The sequence below is a fragment of the Gigantopelta aegis genome, chromosome 14 (assembly GCF_016097555.1).
Source record: "Gigantopelta aegis isolate Gae_Host chromosome 14, Gae_host_genome, whole genome shotgun sequence".
Classification (NCBI taxonomy): domain Eukaryota; kingdom Metazoa; phylum Mollusca; class Gastropoda; order Neomphalida; family Peltospiridae; genus Gigantopelta; species Gigantopelta aegis.
In genome coordinates this window covers 56330103-56347213 of record NC_054712.1, presented here as the reverse complement: position 1 = coordinate 56347213, position 17111 = coordinate 56330103, and the positions used below count along the sequence as shown (strand labels likewise).

The 17111-nt window shown below is 39.7% G+C and overlaps 1 protein-coding gene across 1 annotated transcript in view; it reads right to left on the bottom strand.

The window, feature by feature from the left end:
* Positions 1-1991: 1991 nt before the first annotated feature.
* LOC121389498 (cell wall protein DAN4-like) overlaps positions 1992-17111 on the bottom strand; it is a 29062-nt gene continuing 13942 nt past the window's right edge. Inside the window, exons 3-7 of the mRNA XM_041521150.1 lie at positions 15641-16021; positions 11933-12131; positions 8865-8980; positions 4297-4440; positions 1992-2668 (exon numbers count right to left, since the gene is read on the bottom strand). Of these exons, the coding sequence (XP_041377084.1) occupies positions 2481-2668; positions 4297-4440; positions 8865-8980; positions 11933-12131; positions 15641-16021 (1028 nt within the window). The 3' untranslated portion in view covers positions 1992-2480. The remainder of the gene's footprint in view (positions 2669-4296; positions 4441-8864; positions 8981-11932; positions 12132-15640; positions 16022-17111) is intronic.

Here is a 17111-nt window from a genome sequence, read left to right as displayed (position 1 = left end):
GGGCGTTGCACACGGCACAGTAGGCCAGTCTAAGTAGGTCAGGGCCAGTAGGACGAGGTCACGGCACAAGGCCGTGACGTCACCAAGGTCAAGGTCACGGAAAGTAGGTCATGACTCTATATAGGCCCTGATACTACTACCAAGTAGTCAGTGTCAAATCATGTTAGTAACATATTGGTATAGAAAGGTCACTTGTTTTTGCACACAAGGCTACCATGACAACGGCTGGAAGTTTGAATTTTGGTTTTGAAACATTTGCATCGATTGGACTCGCATCTCTTAGGACCAGCACAGTTACACCTAACATATCCCTGTCCACCACAGTTGGATTCGTAATTAACAGCTTGGCGTAAGGTCATTGACTTTGTACGGTTTACGTCAGCATCAGTAAGTAAACGCTAGGGGCACAAATCAAACTGATTGCGTGTAAACTTCCCTTTTAGAATCCCTGCTTTCACACGAATTGCGTACATATCGTTCTCATCACGGTCTATAACATGCAAAACTCCATGGAAATCATATACATCTTCAACATACACATTTTATTTAGTTTCTAGGTGAAGATTAGACTTTTGTGAAAAATCCTCTCACTAAAAGGTTATTGATCAATCGTAGTCGTAATTTGTACCATGATTTGTAATCAAGGAATATTTATCCTCTAAATGTTTTGGAATAAAGTCTATGTTATGGAAGAACAGGCAGACTTTATAATTATTAAAACAGTACTAATCTTGATAGACACACACACAATCATCGTCATCTAGAAAAGTGATTAATATAATATTTTTAAAAGATGAAAAGAAGCTCCTAGATGACAAGACGTCAGTAATATAGCAGATTCTGTGTTGTTTGTTTAAGAATAAACCAGAGAAACATTAATTACCACAACCTTTTGTTAGTAATATTCAAGTGGTATTAAACATATTTTCTATAAGATTCTTTAATCTGAAACTATAGCAAAAGTTGACTATTAAGTTATTGTATAATAATAAATAATTAATATTAAGTAGTATTTTAAATCGTATAATCAATATACTTATCCTTGTTTGTTCTTAAAATGTGATTGTATCAATATTTAAGACCAAAAGCCTGTATACAAGTATCAACAATAAGACTTGAATCACTTTAGTCATTTTGCGTAATGGCTGGCCATGATTTTCAGTCATTTCGCGTATTGCCTGGTGGTCACAGGCACTTCTCAAAATGACTGATTTGTTTAGGCATTACGCGTAATGACTGGTTTCACAGATTGACTGTAACATATATAGAGGATAATAAACGAGTTACCAGTTATTATCAAATTTATGTCCCGAGTGAAATAATTTTCAGTTGTCACGAGCTTTAGGGAGTGACAAATGAAAATTATTTCACGAGGGACATAAATTTGATAATAACTGGTACCGAGTTTGTTATTCTATTTATTACCTCAGCTACTTTTTTTCTAGAAACCTTTATTTTCGACGCACATGCACGAAAGGCCAACCTGTATAGAAACGATATAAACCACTTTGCGCACTTTTCTGAGAATTGCTATAACTTTGTAATTTAATCATGTTCATAAATACTTTTAAAAAACCAAAAGTGTTCTTTATTCTGCTACAAAATCTATAAGGAATTGCATTAAAATGACATTTTGTTATAAATTTAACACCAAAAATAGAGAGCCGTAAAAGCGCACTCTTTAAACTACATGACGTCATTTTGTGTTTGCCAAATCGTGATGACGTCATATTTAGTACCGACAAGGTCATTGGTTTGTGAGCTCAAATTGTCCAATAGTATTGTTCGTTAGACCAATGCAGAATATTTCTCACTGAGAAAATATGGAAAATATTTTCCCTGTTATGAGTGACCGCTGGGGTAATAAATAAATAAATAAATAAATAAATAACATAAATAATAAAATAACATAACATAAATAATAATATTAATAATAATAATAATAATAACAATAAATATTTGAAAAAAAATATGTAGATGGCATGGCTCGAAATAATGGCCTGAGAAAAGCGAAAAGCAGGCCGGGTTTTTTTTTGGTTTTCTTTTTTTTTGGGGGGGGGGGGGGGGGGGGGGGGGTGGGGCGGTTTAGACCAAGCAAACATTCACCTGCTAAAAGTACCACAAAATCACAGGTCATTTTATAAAAGAAAGATTTACGTATGGTTATCTCATCTAGCTCAAGATTCTGTTACAACTTAATGCATTTTAGAGGTCCTAATTTTCCCAATCCTGTCTTATTTTCAGTTGGCCATATTGTACCTGCAGGCCTGTAACTAGTAAGAGTGGCAGGGAACAGTAGCCATTTTTGTCCACCTGGATAAGTCTAAAATACATTTTTTACTTACTATTTGAACATTTCTAGCCCTGCAGGGTCGTAACTAGTAGGGGTGGTAAGATAGACAGTAGCTATTTTTGTCTATCTAGATAAGTCCCTCTATTACTAAACTTTGATTAATAGAGGGACTAAACTTTGATTCTCTTTAAATATACTGTACCGGGCATGTCGAAATAGATGTTCCTGTCTTGGAGCAAATTGCACCTGGGGGTGCTGCAGTGACGTTTAAACTGGGTATCCCTCCAAGAACTTGCATCACATATTTGCAGGCGTCAGACGGCATTAGGGTTGTGTCTGCTTCCTGGATGACGTTAGAAGGTAGGCCTTCATTTACTGAAAAAATTAATAATAATATACAATAATATATGTATATGCATATGCATATGCATATGCATATGCATATGTATATGTATTGATGTATGAATATCTATATATTGTATGTATGTCGAGGTTGACTGTTACATATATAGATATTAACGCACTGGCGCAGGGGATAATTAAAAATCCTTTCTGGCCTTACAAATTTTCCCATGCCGTTGCTGGGACTCGAACCTATGGCACCGAATCGCTCGCAAATTGCAAGATTAACCACGATGCGCTCTGAGTTATTGAGGCATCCATAAAAATGATGCTCTTTAACTCAATCACATGCATGGGGCCTACAATCTACGCGGTTGATCCCGCTTACGTGCATGAAACAGTGGGCAGACCTGGCACTGGCTAGTATGTATTGATGTATGAATATCATATCTATATACATGTATTGTATGTATGTCGAGGTTGACTTTTACATATGTGGCCGAGTGCATAAAGCACTCTCACACAAAAACTACACAAGTTCGATCTCGATTATATTCTTTAATCCATAATGATAACATATAGACAATGTATATGATATGGAGAGTTGGGCCCAAACGTCTTTCTCTCTTGCCAGATATTCTCCCTCTCTCCCTGTCTCTCTCAGTCTCTCAGTGAACTATCTTTCACCCCAGTCACTCTGATAACATCACACACGCCTGACCAATACTGGCAGACCATTACTGTCCTGGGTTCCTGAAGATAATCCCAGTGACAGTGTTTACCATATATTAATGTCCCAAATATCTTGCAGGAATTTCCCAAGTACCTTAAGTCTAAAAGAGAAATAAACCTCGAACGCCTTAGTGGTGTTTATGCATGTTTAGTATAATAACAGATTGGATGCTTTAGTTGAATCCCTCACACATACATAAATATTAACGCATTGGCGCAGGGGATAATTAACTCCTTTCTGGCCTCACAAATTGTCCCATGCCGTTGCTGGGACTCGAACCTGTGGCACCGAATCGCCCGCAAATTGCGAGACTAACCACAATGCGCTCTGAGCTATTGAGGCATCCATAAAAAGGATGCTCTTTAACTCAACCACATGCATGGGGCCTACAATCTACGCGGCCGATCCAGCTTACGTGCGAAAAAGAACGTTGAAACATTCCATTAGCTAAATAATCTTGTCTATTTCATTTCATTTAAACTTATTTTCGTGCTTATATCCAATTAAGGTTCAAGCACGCTATCTGGGCTGTTTGTCCAGGACAGTGGGTTAGTTGTTAGTGCTTATTCAGAGAGAAGAGGTGTAGTGGTCTTACACCTACCCATTGAGTCGTTAAAACTCGCTCTGGGTGGGAGCCGGTACTGGGCTGCGAACCCAGTACCTACCAGCCGTATGTCCGATGGCTTAACCACGACACCACCGAGACCGGTTTTCTTGTCCAATATTAATATCCATTTTATTCCAGTAAGCCTACTGGAACCACGTATGCTATTTTTAGCTTGGTTTCCATAAAATATGTGACAAACGCAAATTGACGCAGAAGCTCTGCGAAAGATTTGCAAAACTGAACATGTTTCGACATCACCGATCCGTCTGCGACTGTGTTTCCATAGACAGGACAGCACATACCAAGACCGTCCATACGTACCTTTAGCACCCCAGCCTGCGGTTTTGCACATCTGTTTATCATCTTCTGTGAACACCGTCGTCTCATCAGGGAGACATATTCGACGAATACACAGATCATCACCTTCAGGAACTCGCGGACTGAACGTAACAGTGGCAACGTTGCCTGTAACACAGTACATGCATATTCATAACAATATGTGTGAAATTACACGACTTCGCTTAAGCGGCGTTCTCGTTTTGCGATTAGCCGCATCGATTTGTCGCCTGCGATCGAACCGTACTGTGAGAACACCTAAATAAGAACGACTAAGCACATAATGAGAACGCCGCTCTAGACTTTTAAAAATGTGTTTCCAGGAACCCGATCCACCCTACAAAAAAAAGTTTTGTTTAAGGGCGCGTCTAGAACACATTGATTTTTATCTTATCATCGGCTAGTGGACGTCAAACATATGGTCATTCTGACATATTTCTTTAGAGGAAACCCGCTGCCGCCACATAGGTTACTCTTTCCGATAACAGCAAGGTTTTTTTATATACACTTTCCCACACAGGACAGCACATACCACGGCCTTTGATGAACCAGTTGTGGACCACTGGTTGGAACGGAAAATAGCTCAAACTGCAAATGGGTCTACTGAGAAGGATCGATCCGATGACCGACCGCTTCACAGGCGGACACACTACCGCTTGAGCTAGATCCCGCTCCCCCGACCCAACCTAGAAAAAAGGGCCTACCTTAAAAAAAATGGTCTGTGTTATTTTTTTCTTTCTTGATTTTGTTTTATTATTATTATTATTATTATTATTAATTATTATTATTAATATGTAGGTGATAAGAGTACATATATAACATTTTATCTGAACCCGTAGGGGGTGAATGTAGTAAAATAATTTTTAAACATTCCGAACCTACCTAAACATTTTCTTCACGTTCCCGAAAACAATTTTTGTTTTAAGTCTTACATAAACGTCACGCGTGTTTGTAAAGTATCTAAGTCACCAGCGAATTAGCCCGCGTACTCTACCGTTCGAACGCTAGACGGACATTTGGACGGATATGATAACTTTCCGAGCCAGAGAAAAATATCAGCGCAGTGGTATTTTACGTCAAACATGGGGTTATTGTTATATTAGAGATGGAATCTTTGGCTACTCGGTGGTAGGCAGCAATTCCGTATTTTCGCCTTGGAGTTATCTCTGGCTGAGAGGGCGATCACAACCGTCCAAATGTCTGTCTTGGTCTTGAACGGCAGAGTACTCGGGCTACTAGCTAATATGCTGTAAATAGGCGTCTGCGAGGCCGTAAATAGCTTAAAATACGTGGGGAGGCAGTACGAACACAATCAGAACACATCACTGGACCATCTTCATTTGGTAGACAAAAGGACAATTTTAACCTAAATAGGGCACGTTTTCGTATTTTTCTGGGGTGCTCCCATTTGCCTACTCGCAACTACGCTACAGATTGTAGCTTACGATCTTGAGCTCTCAACTTATTATCTCAAGCTATCAATATAGTATGTTAAGCGCTCAACATATTAACTCTCGTCAACATGTATGTCGTTTTCTTTTGCAATTCCCTGTTTGGCTATACAGTACTGATACAGAAGTCGATAACTAAAGATAATAAGTCGAGCGCTGGAGCTAACAAATCGCGCACTGGCGATAATAAGTCAAGACTTTAACATAATAAGTTTAGCACTCAGTCATACGCTGAGATAATATACTTTGAGCACTCAAAATAATAAGTCGAGAGCTCGAGATAATAAGACGGGTGTGCATTCAGCATGCGCAGAAAAAAGGTTGATCGATGTTTACTTGTGGCTTAAAAGTACTTTGATGACGTGAAATATCGATAATGTAGATATGAAAATGCACGTTTCCGCGCGCAGATTACCGTAATGGAAAGTGGGCCTTATGTTAAAATCTCGACATATTATATTGATGATGAGGGCTGAACCTATTATCTTGAGCTCTCCAGTTATATTGTCGAATGCTATACTTATCTCTTGTCAATCCGTACGTACCGTCAGTCATATAGTCATCATAACAGGTCGCGAGCTTGACATTATACGTTAAAATCTTGAAATAATATGCCGACATTTCAAAATAATAAGTTACGCATTTGACAAAACAAGTCTAGATTTCGAGATATAAGTCGAAGTTCAGTATCTTTAAAAGTAAGAAAAAAATGTGTACCGGTATGTCCTAAATATACTACCATATTATTTATTTTATGGGCGTTTCTTTTAGATTGTATGAAAAGAAAGTTTGGGGCCTTTGTACATTTTAAATTACTGGTGTTTAACATAATGATAGTTATTTTAACACTATGGCCGAACGTTGATTCATTTCTATGGCAACGGGATTAAATCATAAACATAACCATTTTGCATTAAGTTTACATACGCAGTCCTTGGCTGTTACGGCCATGGTTCATATAGCCGAACTCCAATTCGATTAGATTGCCGCTTTTAACATTTTTAAAAATGGGGCCAAAAGTGCAGTAATAGACTCTGAATTGTGTACTAGAATAAATATATTCTATGGCTATAATATCACGTTTTTTTCGTCTTGAAACTAAAGTTCAACATTAAAATTTTATATTGAAGTTAGTTTCTGGCATACTTCGTAATTCACCCGAATCATTTCTATACCCTCGGCATAATTCCGAAAGTTTTCAAATTCTTTTCACGTCACTGGCATGATTCTGCAAGTAAGGTTTTGATTGGTCGAATGAGCTCCAACGGGCTGCTGTTAGATGCACAGATAATAGATATTAACCAGTGGCGCTAAGTTTAATTAGATTGGCCGTTTTGTGGCTTAGACTTGTAAACATCGGAGAGCCAATAAATGTGAAAAGGTTAAAAAACGACCGTAGATGTTTACCTTGGTGAACTACAAGGCCATGTGCGCGACACACATGATTGTGTAATGACAGTGATTAAAATCTCGCTAAACCAAGGTCATATTTTCACAGAGCCGTACCTCCACAAAAACTACAAAAAACCTGTCATTTTTAGTGCATTTGTTTGTGTGTAGCTGCAAACAGTCTTGTATTACGGTGCATTGAGTCTTCGTTTACTGTTCCCTTTCTAGGTATTTAGAAATTGTCAGTATTCGAACCCACTGCGCCGATTCGCATAGCATTTGACAGTCCACAACCTTAACCACTCGGCCAACCAGGCCTGGCGCTTATAAAACTTTTAGAGTCTAGACTCGACTCTAAGGTCTCACTACACAGATCACTTCCGGGTGAGAGTTCATTGATCACGGTCCACTATAGTTCCTAATTGTGACACATGTTATGGTTGCAATATTCACTTCTAGGAAATGGTGAAGAATTAAAACAATATGTATGTTTAATGGTAAGCCTTCTGGCTGTATTTTGCACATGTTATTTTGTAATATTGTGCATCGACCTTTTGGGACATGGGTATATAGCGCAAGTGACAGCCGGAGTGAATCGGTTAATGAACCACCTGTTCGGACCGGTACTACAGCCAGATGAGGTCATATAGCAAAAAACTGAAACGGAAATGTTCTCAATTTTGGAGTGAAAATAAATGCTTATATAATGTATGTTCGCAATGGTGTATGTTGTTTGTGCCAACGTGAACCCGTTCTATGGGCAATCTTCGCTTGAAGTTGGGCAGTTTAATATGGGTTTCAATGGCAGATGACATCTGTGTAGTGAGACCTAATATAGTCTGAGACGTGAATGTCATGACAACGCCATACAAATTGTATGTGTGTGACGTCATTAGTCTCGAGTCTAGACTCTAAGCTTTATAAGCACCAGGTCAGGTCTTCCATAAAACAAAAATCGTCAATAAACCGTAGTTAAGAATGCGTGCTGACAGACACTCGGTTCGAAACTAATGTAACAGTTTTATCTTATTATATTTAATTTCTTTGTGTATGATTATCACAAGACAAAATAACCATGTTCTCCTGCTATTTTGATTTGTTGTGACTCTTTTCTGTCAATCATCACCGATCGCCATTTATCCTAACACACAATTTACTCCAGGAGCAGCCTCACGGCAGATATGCACTTCTGTGTTCCCAGTTTGACTGGATAGGAGAACATAACATGTGGTTTCAAGCTACAGCCATGTACGTGGATTACCAAACTAGGGATTAGTTTTTGGAGAGAAAAAGAGACAGAGACATGTAAAACGGAGAGAGAGAGAGAGAGAGAGAGAGAGAGAGAGAGAGAGAGAGAGAGAGAGAGAGAGAGAGAGAGAGAGAGAGACAGACAGACAGACAGACAGACAGACAGACAAAGACAGAGGGGTAGAAAGCTCGAAAGAGATTCGAGAAAGATAGATAGAGAGAAGGAAAGGGAGCGAGCGAGAGGAAAAGAGAAAGAGATATCTCTAGCAGTAGTAAAACAAGACTCAAGACACATTGATATAGGCTCGTCTCCTGTCAGACAGAAGAATCATTTTTAAATTAAAAAGGCGTTTGTTCGTACCTACCACTCTCTCCCACCTTCACCCCACCCCCAACCCTGCTATTGGGTCAGAGATTGGCATGTTGCGAGGGGAAGATGTATACAAAGAATGACTAAACACAAACCTGTTACAGCAGGGTCGTCTATATCTCTAACAGTCTGAAGGGTTTCATCTTTAGTGGCATCTGTATCTGCGAAATAAGCCTGTACTGGAAACGAACCTGCCTTAGCGGTTTTGATTCTGAAAGGAAATTAATGTTTCTTTAACAACAAGTTAACACAATCGCATTTTTATAGTGTTTTGTAATTTTTATGTTATTATTTACTTTTTAAAAATATTTTATGGTTCTCCCCACTAAAGCTGGATGTCACGGATTAAATAGTTGCCTCACATGCATAATTCATTTCATTTCAATTTATGTCGTGCTTATATCCAATTAATGTTCAAGCACGCTGTCCTGGGCACACATCTCAGCTATCTGATTGTCTGTCCTGGACAGTGGGTTTATTGGTTAGTGAGAGAGAAATCGGTGTAGTGGTCTTACACCAATCGAGTCTTTAAAACTCGCTCTGGTTGGGTACCGGGCTGCGAACCCAGTACCTACCAGCCTTATTTCCGATGGCTTAAGCCACGACATCACCCACTTCGGTTTAAATGCATAATATATCGAGTCCTGATAAACAGAATTGATTGTGTCTAAAACAATGGTTTAAAAAACAACAACAACAACAACAAACAAACAAACAAAATAAACAAACCCTAAATTATAATATTATAGCTCTGTATTTTGGCGTAATGCGATTTCAAATTCTTCAAATCCACTGGTTGCATCAAGTTGTGTTTGGTGGCAAGAAATTCAGTTTAATAATACATGTACAGGCGCGGCATCCATTTTTTAATAGAGGGGGTCCAAAACCGTTGTAGTTTCTGAAAACAGAATTTAAAGGTCCTTGACAGGTGGACGGGATAACTTTGCATTTTTGTGTATTCTGTAATATATATTGTTTCAACAAAAATGGAGGGGGGGGGGGGGTGTGGCTGAGCCCCCGCCTGAATCCGTGCCTGATGTACATATTATTTCAGACGTTTGTGGATGAGCAGAACAGTTGTTACCATGTGACACGACTGTTTTTCTCTATGGTTGTTCCCACGTTTTGTCACGAGAAACACACCAATCAGCAGCCAACATTCATGCAGTCTTGTTAGTGCGAGTGCGAATACTTTTTATATGCTCGTATACCACTAGAGTTTCAAGCATGTCCGTCCCGGGGCCTGTCTCTGGGTAGCCAGGGGCTTGTCCCGGGACAGAAAAAGCAGACAATTTTGAAATTTGCATCCAAAAATTAAATAGTGGGCCTTTAATATAATTAATAAAGAAAATTTTACTCATTAAATTTAGTCGCTAGATTAGATCGGGTGGTCAAAAAGAAATTAGATAAGATCGGTGGCCTGACTCGGGATGAAGGGGGGGGGGGGGGGGGGGGGGGTAGAGTTGAAAAAGGGCAGAATTTTGAAAATAGCAATTAGTAAAAATGTTAATCGAATATTAAAGAAAAAAGAAAAAAAAGTTACAAGCCAAAAATAAAAAGAATTGACTGCTCGGTCGAACATTTATATAATTTGGAGCATTTTAGAAGGACAGTCCAAAAATAAATAAGATAAAGAAGAGAGGATCGAACTATTTAATAATAGTTAAAAAAAAGAAAGTAATTTCGACATAAACTTTTGAACGAAGGTCTAAAAGTTTAAAGTCCGATCTATATGTCCACGTGAGTGGCCTCGTTAAGGCCGTTAGGGTGCACAGCTTGTAGAGACGAGATGGGTTGCATCACGTCAAGAAAACCTCTAGATTGACAGTCAATAGACGTTGAAGGTGCAGTGCTGTGCTGAAATACAGATCTTGAGAAGCCAGATCCGTCTGACCAAGAGAGAGAATCAGACTAGGGTATAGTCCAGTCGTCATGGGTTGGTATAGTGGTGCGGACGGGCCCGACTCCGGAGGATACGAGATGGTATCACAATAAAACAAAGTAAAGTCTAGAAACGAGTAGTAAGGGCCGACCCCGCTTCTTATTTCTTCTTAGAGTGGGGTGGTCAATCTTCCAGTGCTGCTAGGACAGGCTCGGGCATGTAGAGACTAAACGCGAACAACCGTGGCGTTCTGCAGAATGGCCGTCATACGAGTCACGAAAGAAACAAGTCAACATAGTCAGCCGGAGAAATGACGTGGAGGCAAGGAATCTCGCTAAAAAAGAATCCAACCTGGTGGTGCAGACTATCGAAACGAGAAGCGTTCCAACTTTCAATCAGTTCCAATGGCCGCATACATCCCAGTAGAAAACTTCACTTCGCTGACAAAAACAACCAAGTGAAGGGTCCCCAAGTCGAGCCGCGAAAGAACGTGCAGTGTGCACAAGCGAAACAAACACGTCTTACCGCGTCGAATGGTCCGCTAGGATGCCTTCCCGAATACGCTACGAATCATGACGATTAATGCGGAACGCGTCAAGAATTACTACGACACGCCTACGAATCCGCACGACTGCTACACGAATCGGAACGACTGCCTCAAGAACCAGTACGACTGCCGCAAGACGCCTATATGAAGGCTGCCGAAGAGGTCAGATTTCATTCGACGTTCTGCCTGCAAGCAGTGAACGTCACCATGCCGCTCTTCATGAAGTCAGCAACCGGCTGCAAGGGACGAGGGAAGAGCTAGCGTACCCGTGGAGAACCAGAAGCAGAGAAAGAGCCAGATGTAGTGAAATACCCTTCAATAGTCGTACGAACACCCCACGTTTAGCCAAGAATATCCCGAATGAGTCTACAAACATATTACGATTACGCACGGCGTCCTCAAGAACTCGTAAGATTGAGTTACGATTTCAACTTTATTCACGATTATTCCCGACAGTTTTGAACATGTTCAAAACAGTTCAATTTGTTTAATGACACCACTGAATCACATTGATTTCTTAAACGTCGGCTATTGGATGTTAAATTTTTTGTCATTTTGATTATAGTCTTAGAGAGAAAAGCCGCTACATGTTTCCATTAGTAACAAGGGATCTTTTATATGCACGATCCCACAGACATGATAGCACATACCACAACCTTTGATATATCAATCGTGGTACACTGGCTAGAACGAGAAATTATGTAATAAGAACGTTAAGTAATAACTTCACGTACTCCTCAGCACATTTGTCTGTAGTAAGTATCTGTGTGTTGCTGATGAGCGCTCCACTACAGATGGTTGATTTTATAGGTGGTGCTAGAGGACCAAAATCAAGGGTAAGGACAAAGCGCACCATCCACGGACGTTCACACACTGTTGTATCCGCACCCCCGAGGATACGCTTCCGTACTCCTGCTCCTGGTAAAGTACAGTCTACAAAGATAACGAACATTTTTGTTAACAATATGGTCAAAGCGAGCAGCCAGACTTTCAAAAATGCCATTACTTTCATCCTTGCCCACCACCCAACCCCTATCTTAAATCAGTTAAAAAAAAAAATAAACATATATATTTTTTTTTTTTAACGACATCACTAGAGCACATTGATTTACATATTTCATCAAGTTACTTTGATTGGTAATGTCCTGGGAAAAGGAAACGAGAACAGTAGAGAAGGAAATCCGAGAGGGCAGTCTGAGCTGGGGGCTGCTGGAGAAGCTGGCAAAAGACAGGCAGCAGTTGCGATCTCTGGTTACAGCCTTATGTGCTTCTCAGCACGAAGGGGATTAATAAAAATAAATTAAATGTCATATTATTATAATTCCAATCTCTAAAAAATCACTTTATTATAAACCCTTGGATTGGTCAAATTCGTATCACGTGATGATAAAAACTGGCATTCATAGCACCATGAATCTCAGTTTAGCACTATTTTTGGCTATATAGCCTGAACTACTTTATGAATTATGTCAACAAAGGAATCCCCGAGGAATTTCCTTGAGATTCTATTTTTAGACATCAAACAGTAATCGTCTGCTGTCAAACTTGTAAACTTCTAAAAATCTTCACATATAAATTATACCATACAAAATAGGTCGCTTCAGACATTTTTATTAAAGGTTAAAAGTTATTGAAATTACTTACGTTACATGTTTATAGTGAATTCAAAATCCCACAGCTAAAAATCTATTTTGTCGATCCAAAAAAAGTGTATAATTCCAATGGAATTTGGTCTTTTACAAAAGCGATTTCAAAAACAAAATTCAGTCAGTTCATGCCAACCATTAGCAGTAACGCGCATTCAACGGCATTGTAGTATGACGTACACAACACATAGCCACTGCGATCCAATCTTTAAACGAATCGGGGTTTTGAAACTAGGTATATCATGTACATGTCGGGACACAGGAACGAAGCTTCAATTCGAAGCTACAACAGAGAATGTTCCACTTTCCAAAAACGAAACATCAGCATGGCACTGTCAAATGTCACGAATACTTGTGTCGCACCACTTGAAGTCACACATGCCAAAACCATCCTGTGTTGCCACTTCCACAATTACAAGGCCAGTAAACACAGAAACTCGCGACACACATGTTTCATCCATTTCCGGAAACATTGAAAACACTTTCTCCATGTCAAATCTATCAACACATGGAATTTTCACGCACTCAAACATTTTATAATTGTAATTTCAACGTCGTAATTGGTAAATCTGGACTAATCAAAAAATGGCGCCCATCCACAGTTCTTAGTTAAATATTCATACACCAACCGCTTCACATAAATTATACCATACAAAATAGATCGCTTCAGACATTTTTATTACAGGTTAAAAGTTATTAAAATTACTTACGTTATATGTTTCTAGTGAATTCAAAATGTTTCTAGTTGGTATTGATATTTAATGCAAAAAATTAATATGAATTGTATTAATGATTGTAACATTGTCATTCTCTCATTCGGCTATTGACGGAAAAAGCCGAAACCACCATAGGGATTCCGCTAATGTTGAGTATGAATGTCGTGTTAATAAAATAGTAAATAGTTGGAAAATAGATTTCACTTTTTATTTTAAAGAGGTTTACATTAATGACATGGTTATGTGTTTGGAATTATAAGAATTGAACGTGAATATTTTTGAGTTTCATGCTAGTATGAAACGCAAAACCGCTTTACACACTTTAGTATGAATGGCTTCGCGCTAACGCGCTACGCCATTCATATAGTGTGTAAAGCGGTTTTGCGTTTCATACTAGCATGAAACTCAAAAAATTTCACGTTCAATTCTTAAATAAAGTTTGGAAAATTGTGACAGTAATTGTGTTGTTTGCTGATGTAATTCTCTCTCAATTATTTTAGTCTGATTTGGTAGCGGGACGTAGTCCAGAGGTAAAGCACTCGCTTGATGCGCAGTCGTTCTGGGATCGATCCCCGTCGGTGGGCCAATTGGGCTATGTCTCGTTTCAGCCAATACACCACGACTGGTATATCAAAGGCTGTGGTATGTACTGCCCTGTCTGTTGGATGGTGATGATAAAAAAATCCCTTGCTACTAATGGAGAAATGTTGCGGGTTTCCTCTTTTGTTAGATTATCAAATGTTTGACATCCAATACCGATGATTAATAAATCAATGTGCTCAAGTAGTGTCTTTAAACAAAAAAAAATTTAGTCTGCGAGTTGTATATACATTTCATGTGAACTAAACATCACTTCAGTTTGCAACAATGTGCATCCTTTCACTGTGCAACATTGCTCATCTCTTTACTTTGCAGAAATGTGCACCCCTTTACAGTTAATAGCTGTATACTACAAAACATATGTACCCTTTAACATTTACATCCGTTTACTTTGTAAAGATTTGCATGTTTTTTCTTCAAAAGGTATAAATACAAACCCCCTCGGTGGCGTAATGGTTAGGTCATTGGCCGTAGGACTGGAAGGTGCTGGGTCAGCTTTATAGTCCGAGGGAGGTATGATTTTACCCATTTCGGATCCAGCTACTGACTTAGTCATTGACTGGATTAGGGCTGGGTTTCTAGGACAACTGGACCCAATTTCACAAAACATCGTAAGCCAAGTTTAGCACGTAAACGTAAATCTACGATTAAATCACAATTCTTATTACTACTAACAGTACAACTAATGCAGTTTGAAGTAAAAAAAACATTTAATTTTCTTTGGTCTTTAAAATGCTCCATCTTCCATAATGATATAAGTTTCTGATTTAAATAAATGCCAAACATGTGTAAACGTATGACCTGAATAATCGCTAGTCGCAGACGTAAACTTACGATGATTTGTGAACAAGGCCCAAGAGTTTTAAAGACTGGATGAGAATCGAGTAGGTGTAAGGCCGCTACAACACACTCTCTCTCACTAACCACTAACTCTTGTCCCAGTACCACTGAGTTTTAACAAATTGATGAGAATCGGGTAGGTGTAAGGCCGCTACATAAAAAAAATTCTCACTAACTCTTGTCCCAGTACCAGTGAGTTTTAACAACTTGATGAGAATCGAGTAGGTGTAAGGTGTAAGGTGTATTTACGTTAGCCACTGTCCTCAATTGATCCGCTGTATTGCATAAATTTTTTCCATTAGTAGCAAGGGATAGTTTTATGCACCATCCTACAGACAGTATTACCACGGCCTCTGTTATACCAATCGTGGCGCACTGGCTGGAACAAAAAATACTAGTAGTCCTCTGACGGGAATCGATCCAAGACCGACCGCGCATCATGCGAACGCTTTACCACTGGGCTACGTCCCCGCCAGGTCTTTCTCCCTCCCCGAACACAATGTAATTCATTAACGGTTTCAGCCCTGTGAACCAAGTTTTACTAGACAATTCCGTGTACGCGAAAGAGGAAGGGTTAATAAATATTTATATATTTTTTAAATAGTTGTTGATCACCCACTGTACATGTAAAATAACTTACTCCTCGGTGCGGGGGTCGTTATGGCCATGGTCGACGTCGGAGCTGTCGATGTCTGCGCTGGGTCTTCTGGTGTTACTGACGCTGTTGCAGTCGTAACTGTAGCAGTTGTTTGGGTTGTCACTGTAGGAGGCGTGGTTGGAGTGGTAGTTGGTGCGGTAGTTGTCTGTGTCGTAGTTGACGCTATGGTAGTTGTTGGAGTAGTAGTTGTCGGTGTGGTAGTTGTTGGAGTAGTTGTTGTCGGCGTGGTAGTTGTCGGAGTGGTAGTTGTCGGAGTGGTAGTTGTCGGAGCGGTAGTTGTCGGGGTGGTAGTTGCCGGAGTGGTCGCCGTTGTGTCTGTTTTACACGGACAGGGCAGTTGATCACAGTCAGCAGTGTTCCTTCCTGTAAGAATGAAATAAATACGGGTGGTAGTCACGTGTCAGTTACGTGTCAGTTTTGGTTTCACACTAGTATTTAAAGACTGTCTTTATTTCTTTTACGCAACGAGCTACTCTCGGCATACTAAGTTCAAAAACATATATATATATCTCCCCTTTCCAATTCGGCGGACCTGTCAAAAATAAGCCAAATTTCCTTCATTCTAATTGCGCTCCTTTTTCCCTTTGGCATTAATCCTACGGGATATTCTAATTTCCATAGCCCCCCCCCCCCCCCCCCCGACCTGTTACCGATTCCGGTCGGGCTTCTGGTGCTCTCTTGCACGGTTCCTTCTCCCACCCACCCCAACCCTTTTCTGTTCAGGACGGAGGAGCCGGCCGAGGCCGGTGTAACGTGTTATTTTGACCCCTGGTTACTTTTCTACGTAGAATACCACGTTACACAGGTGTAGCATTTAATTTGCACTCCCCAAGAATATGCACTCCGCAGTCATTATAATTAGCACTTCCACAGTTACTATTATACGTATAATACGCACTCCCCTTGAATTATTTGCACTCCCCTGGTTATAATTATACATATACTATGCACTGCTATGTTGAATACTGAATACATTAAACAAATTATTATAGCCTACATGAAATGGGGGAATGCATATTATTCAGAGGGAGTGCATATTATACATATAATATAGACTGCGGGAGTGTATATTACATGTATAATATGCACTGGGGAGTGCTTATTCTACGTATAATGTTGACTGGGGAGTGCAAATCCACGGGAGTGCAAATTATATGTGACACCGGCAACTGTGCCCATGACAGGCGTGCGCTAAATCAGCGTGCTCTGAATGACCTGACCTGACCTTCTTTTACGCAAAAGAATACCGGCTCACTCTACCAAATTCCAAAAGGTTCCAGCAAGGAGCTACGTTAAGTCTGCGATCAACTAACTGAAATCACCCAATTAGCTCCATTTCGATTTTGATGAACCATTCTAAATTGTGTGTCAAAATTACGCAACATGTTCTATTGGCTTTAATTCTATGGGACATTTGGAAATTGAATATCACCAAAACCAACCCTCGCCAGTC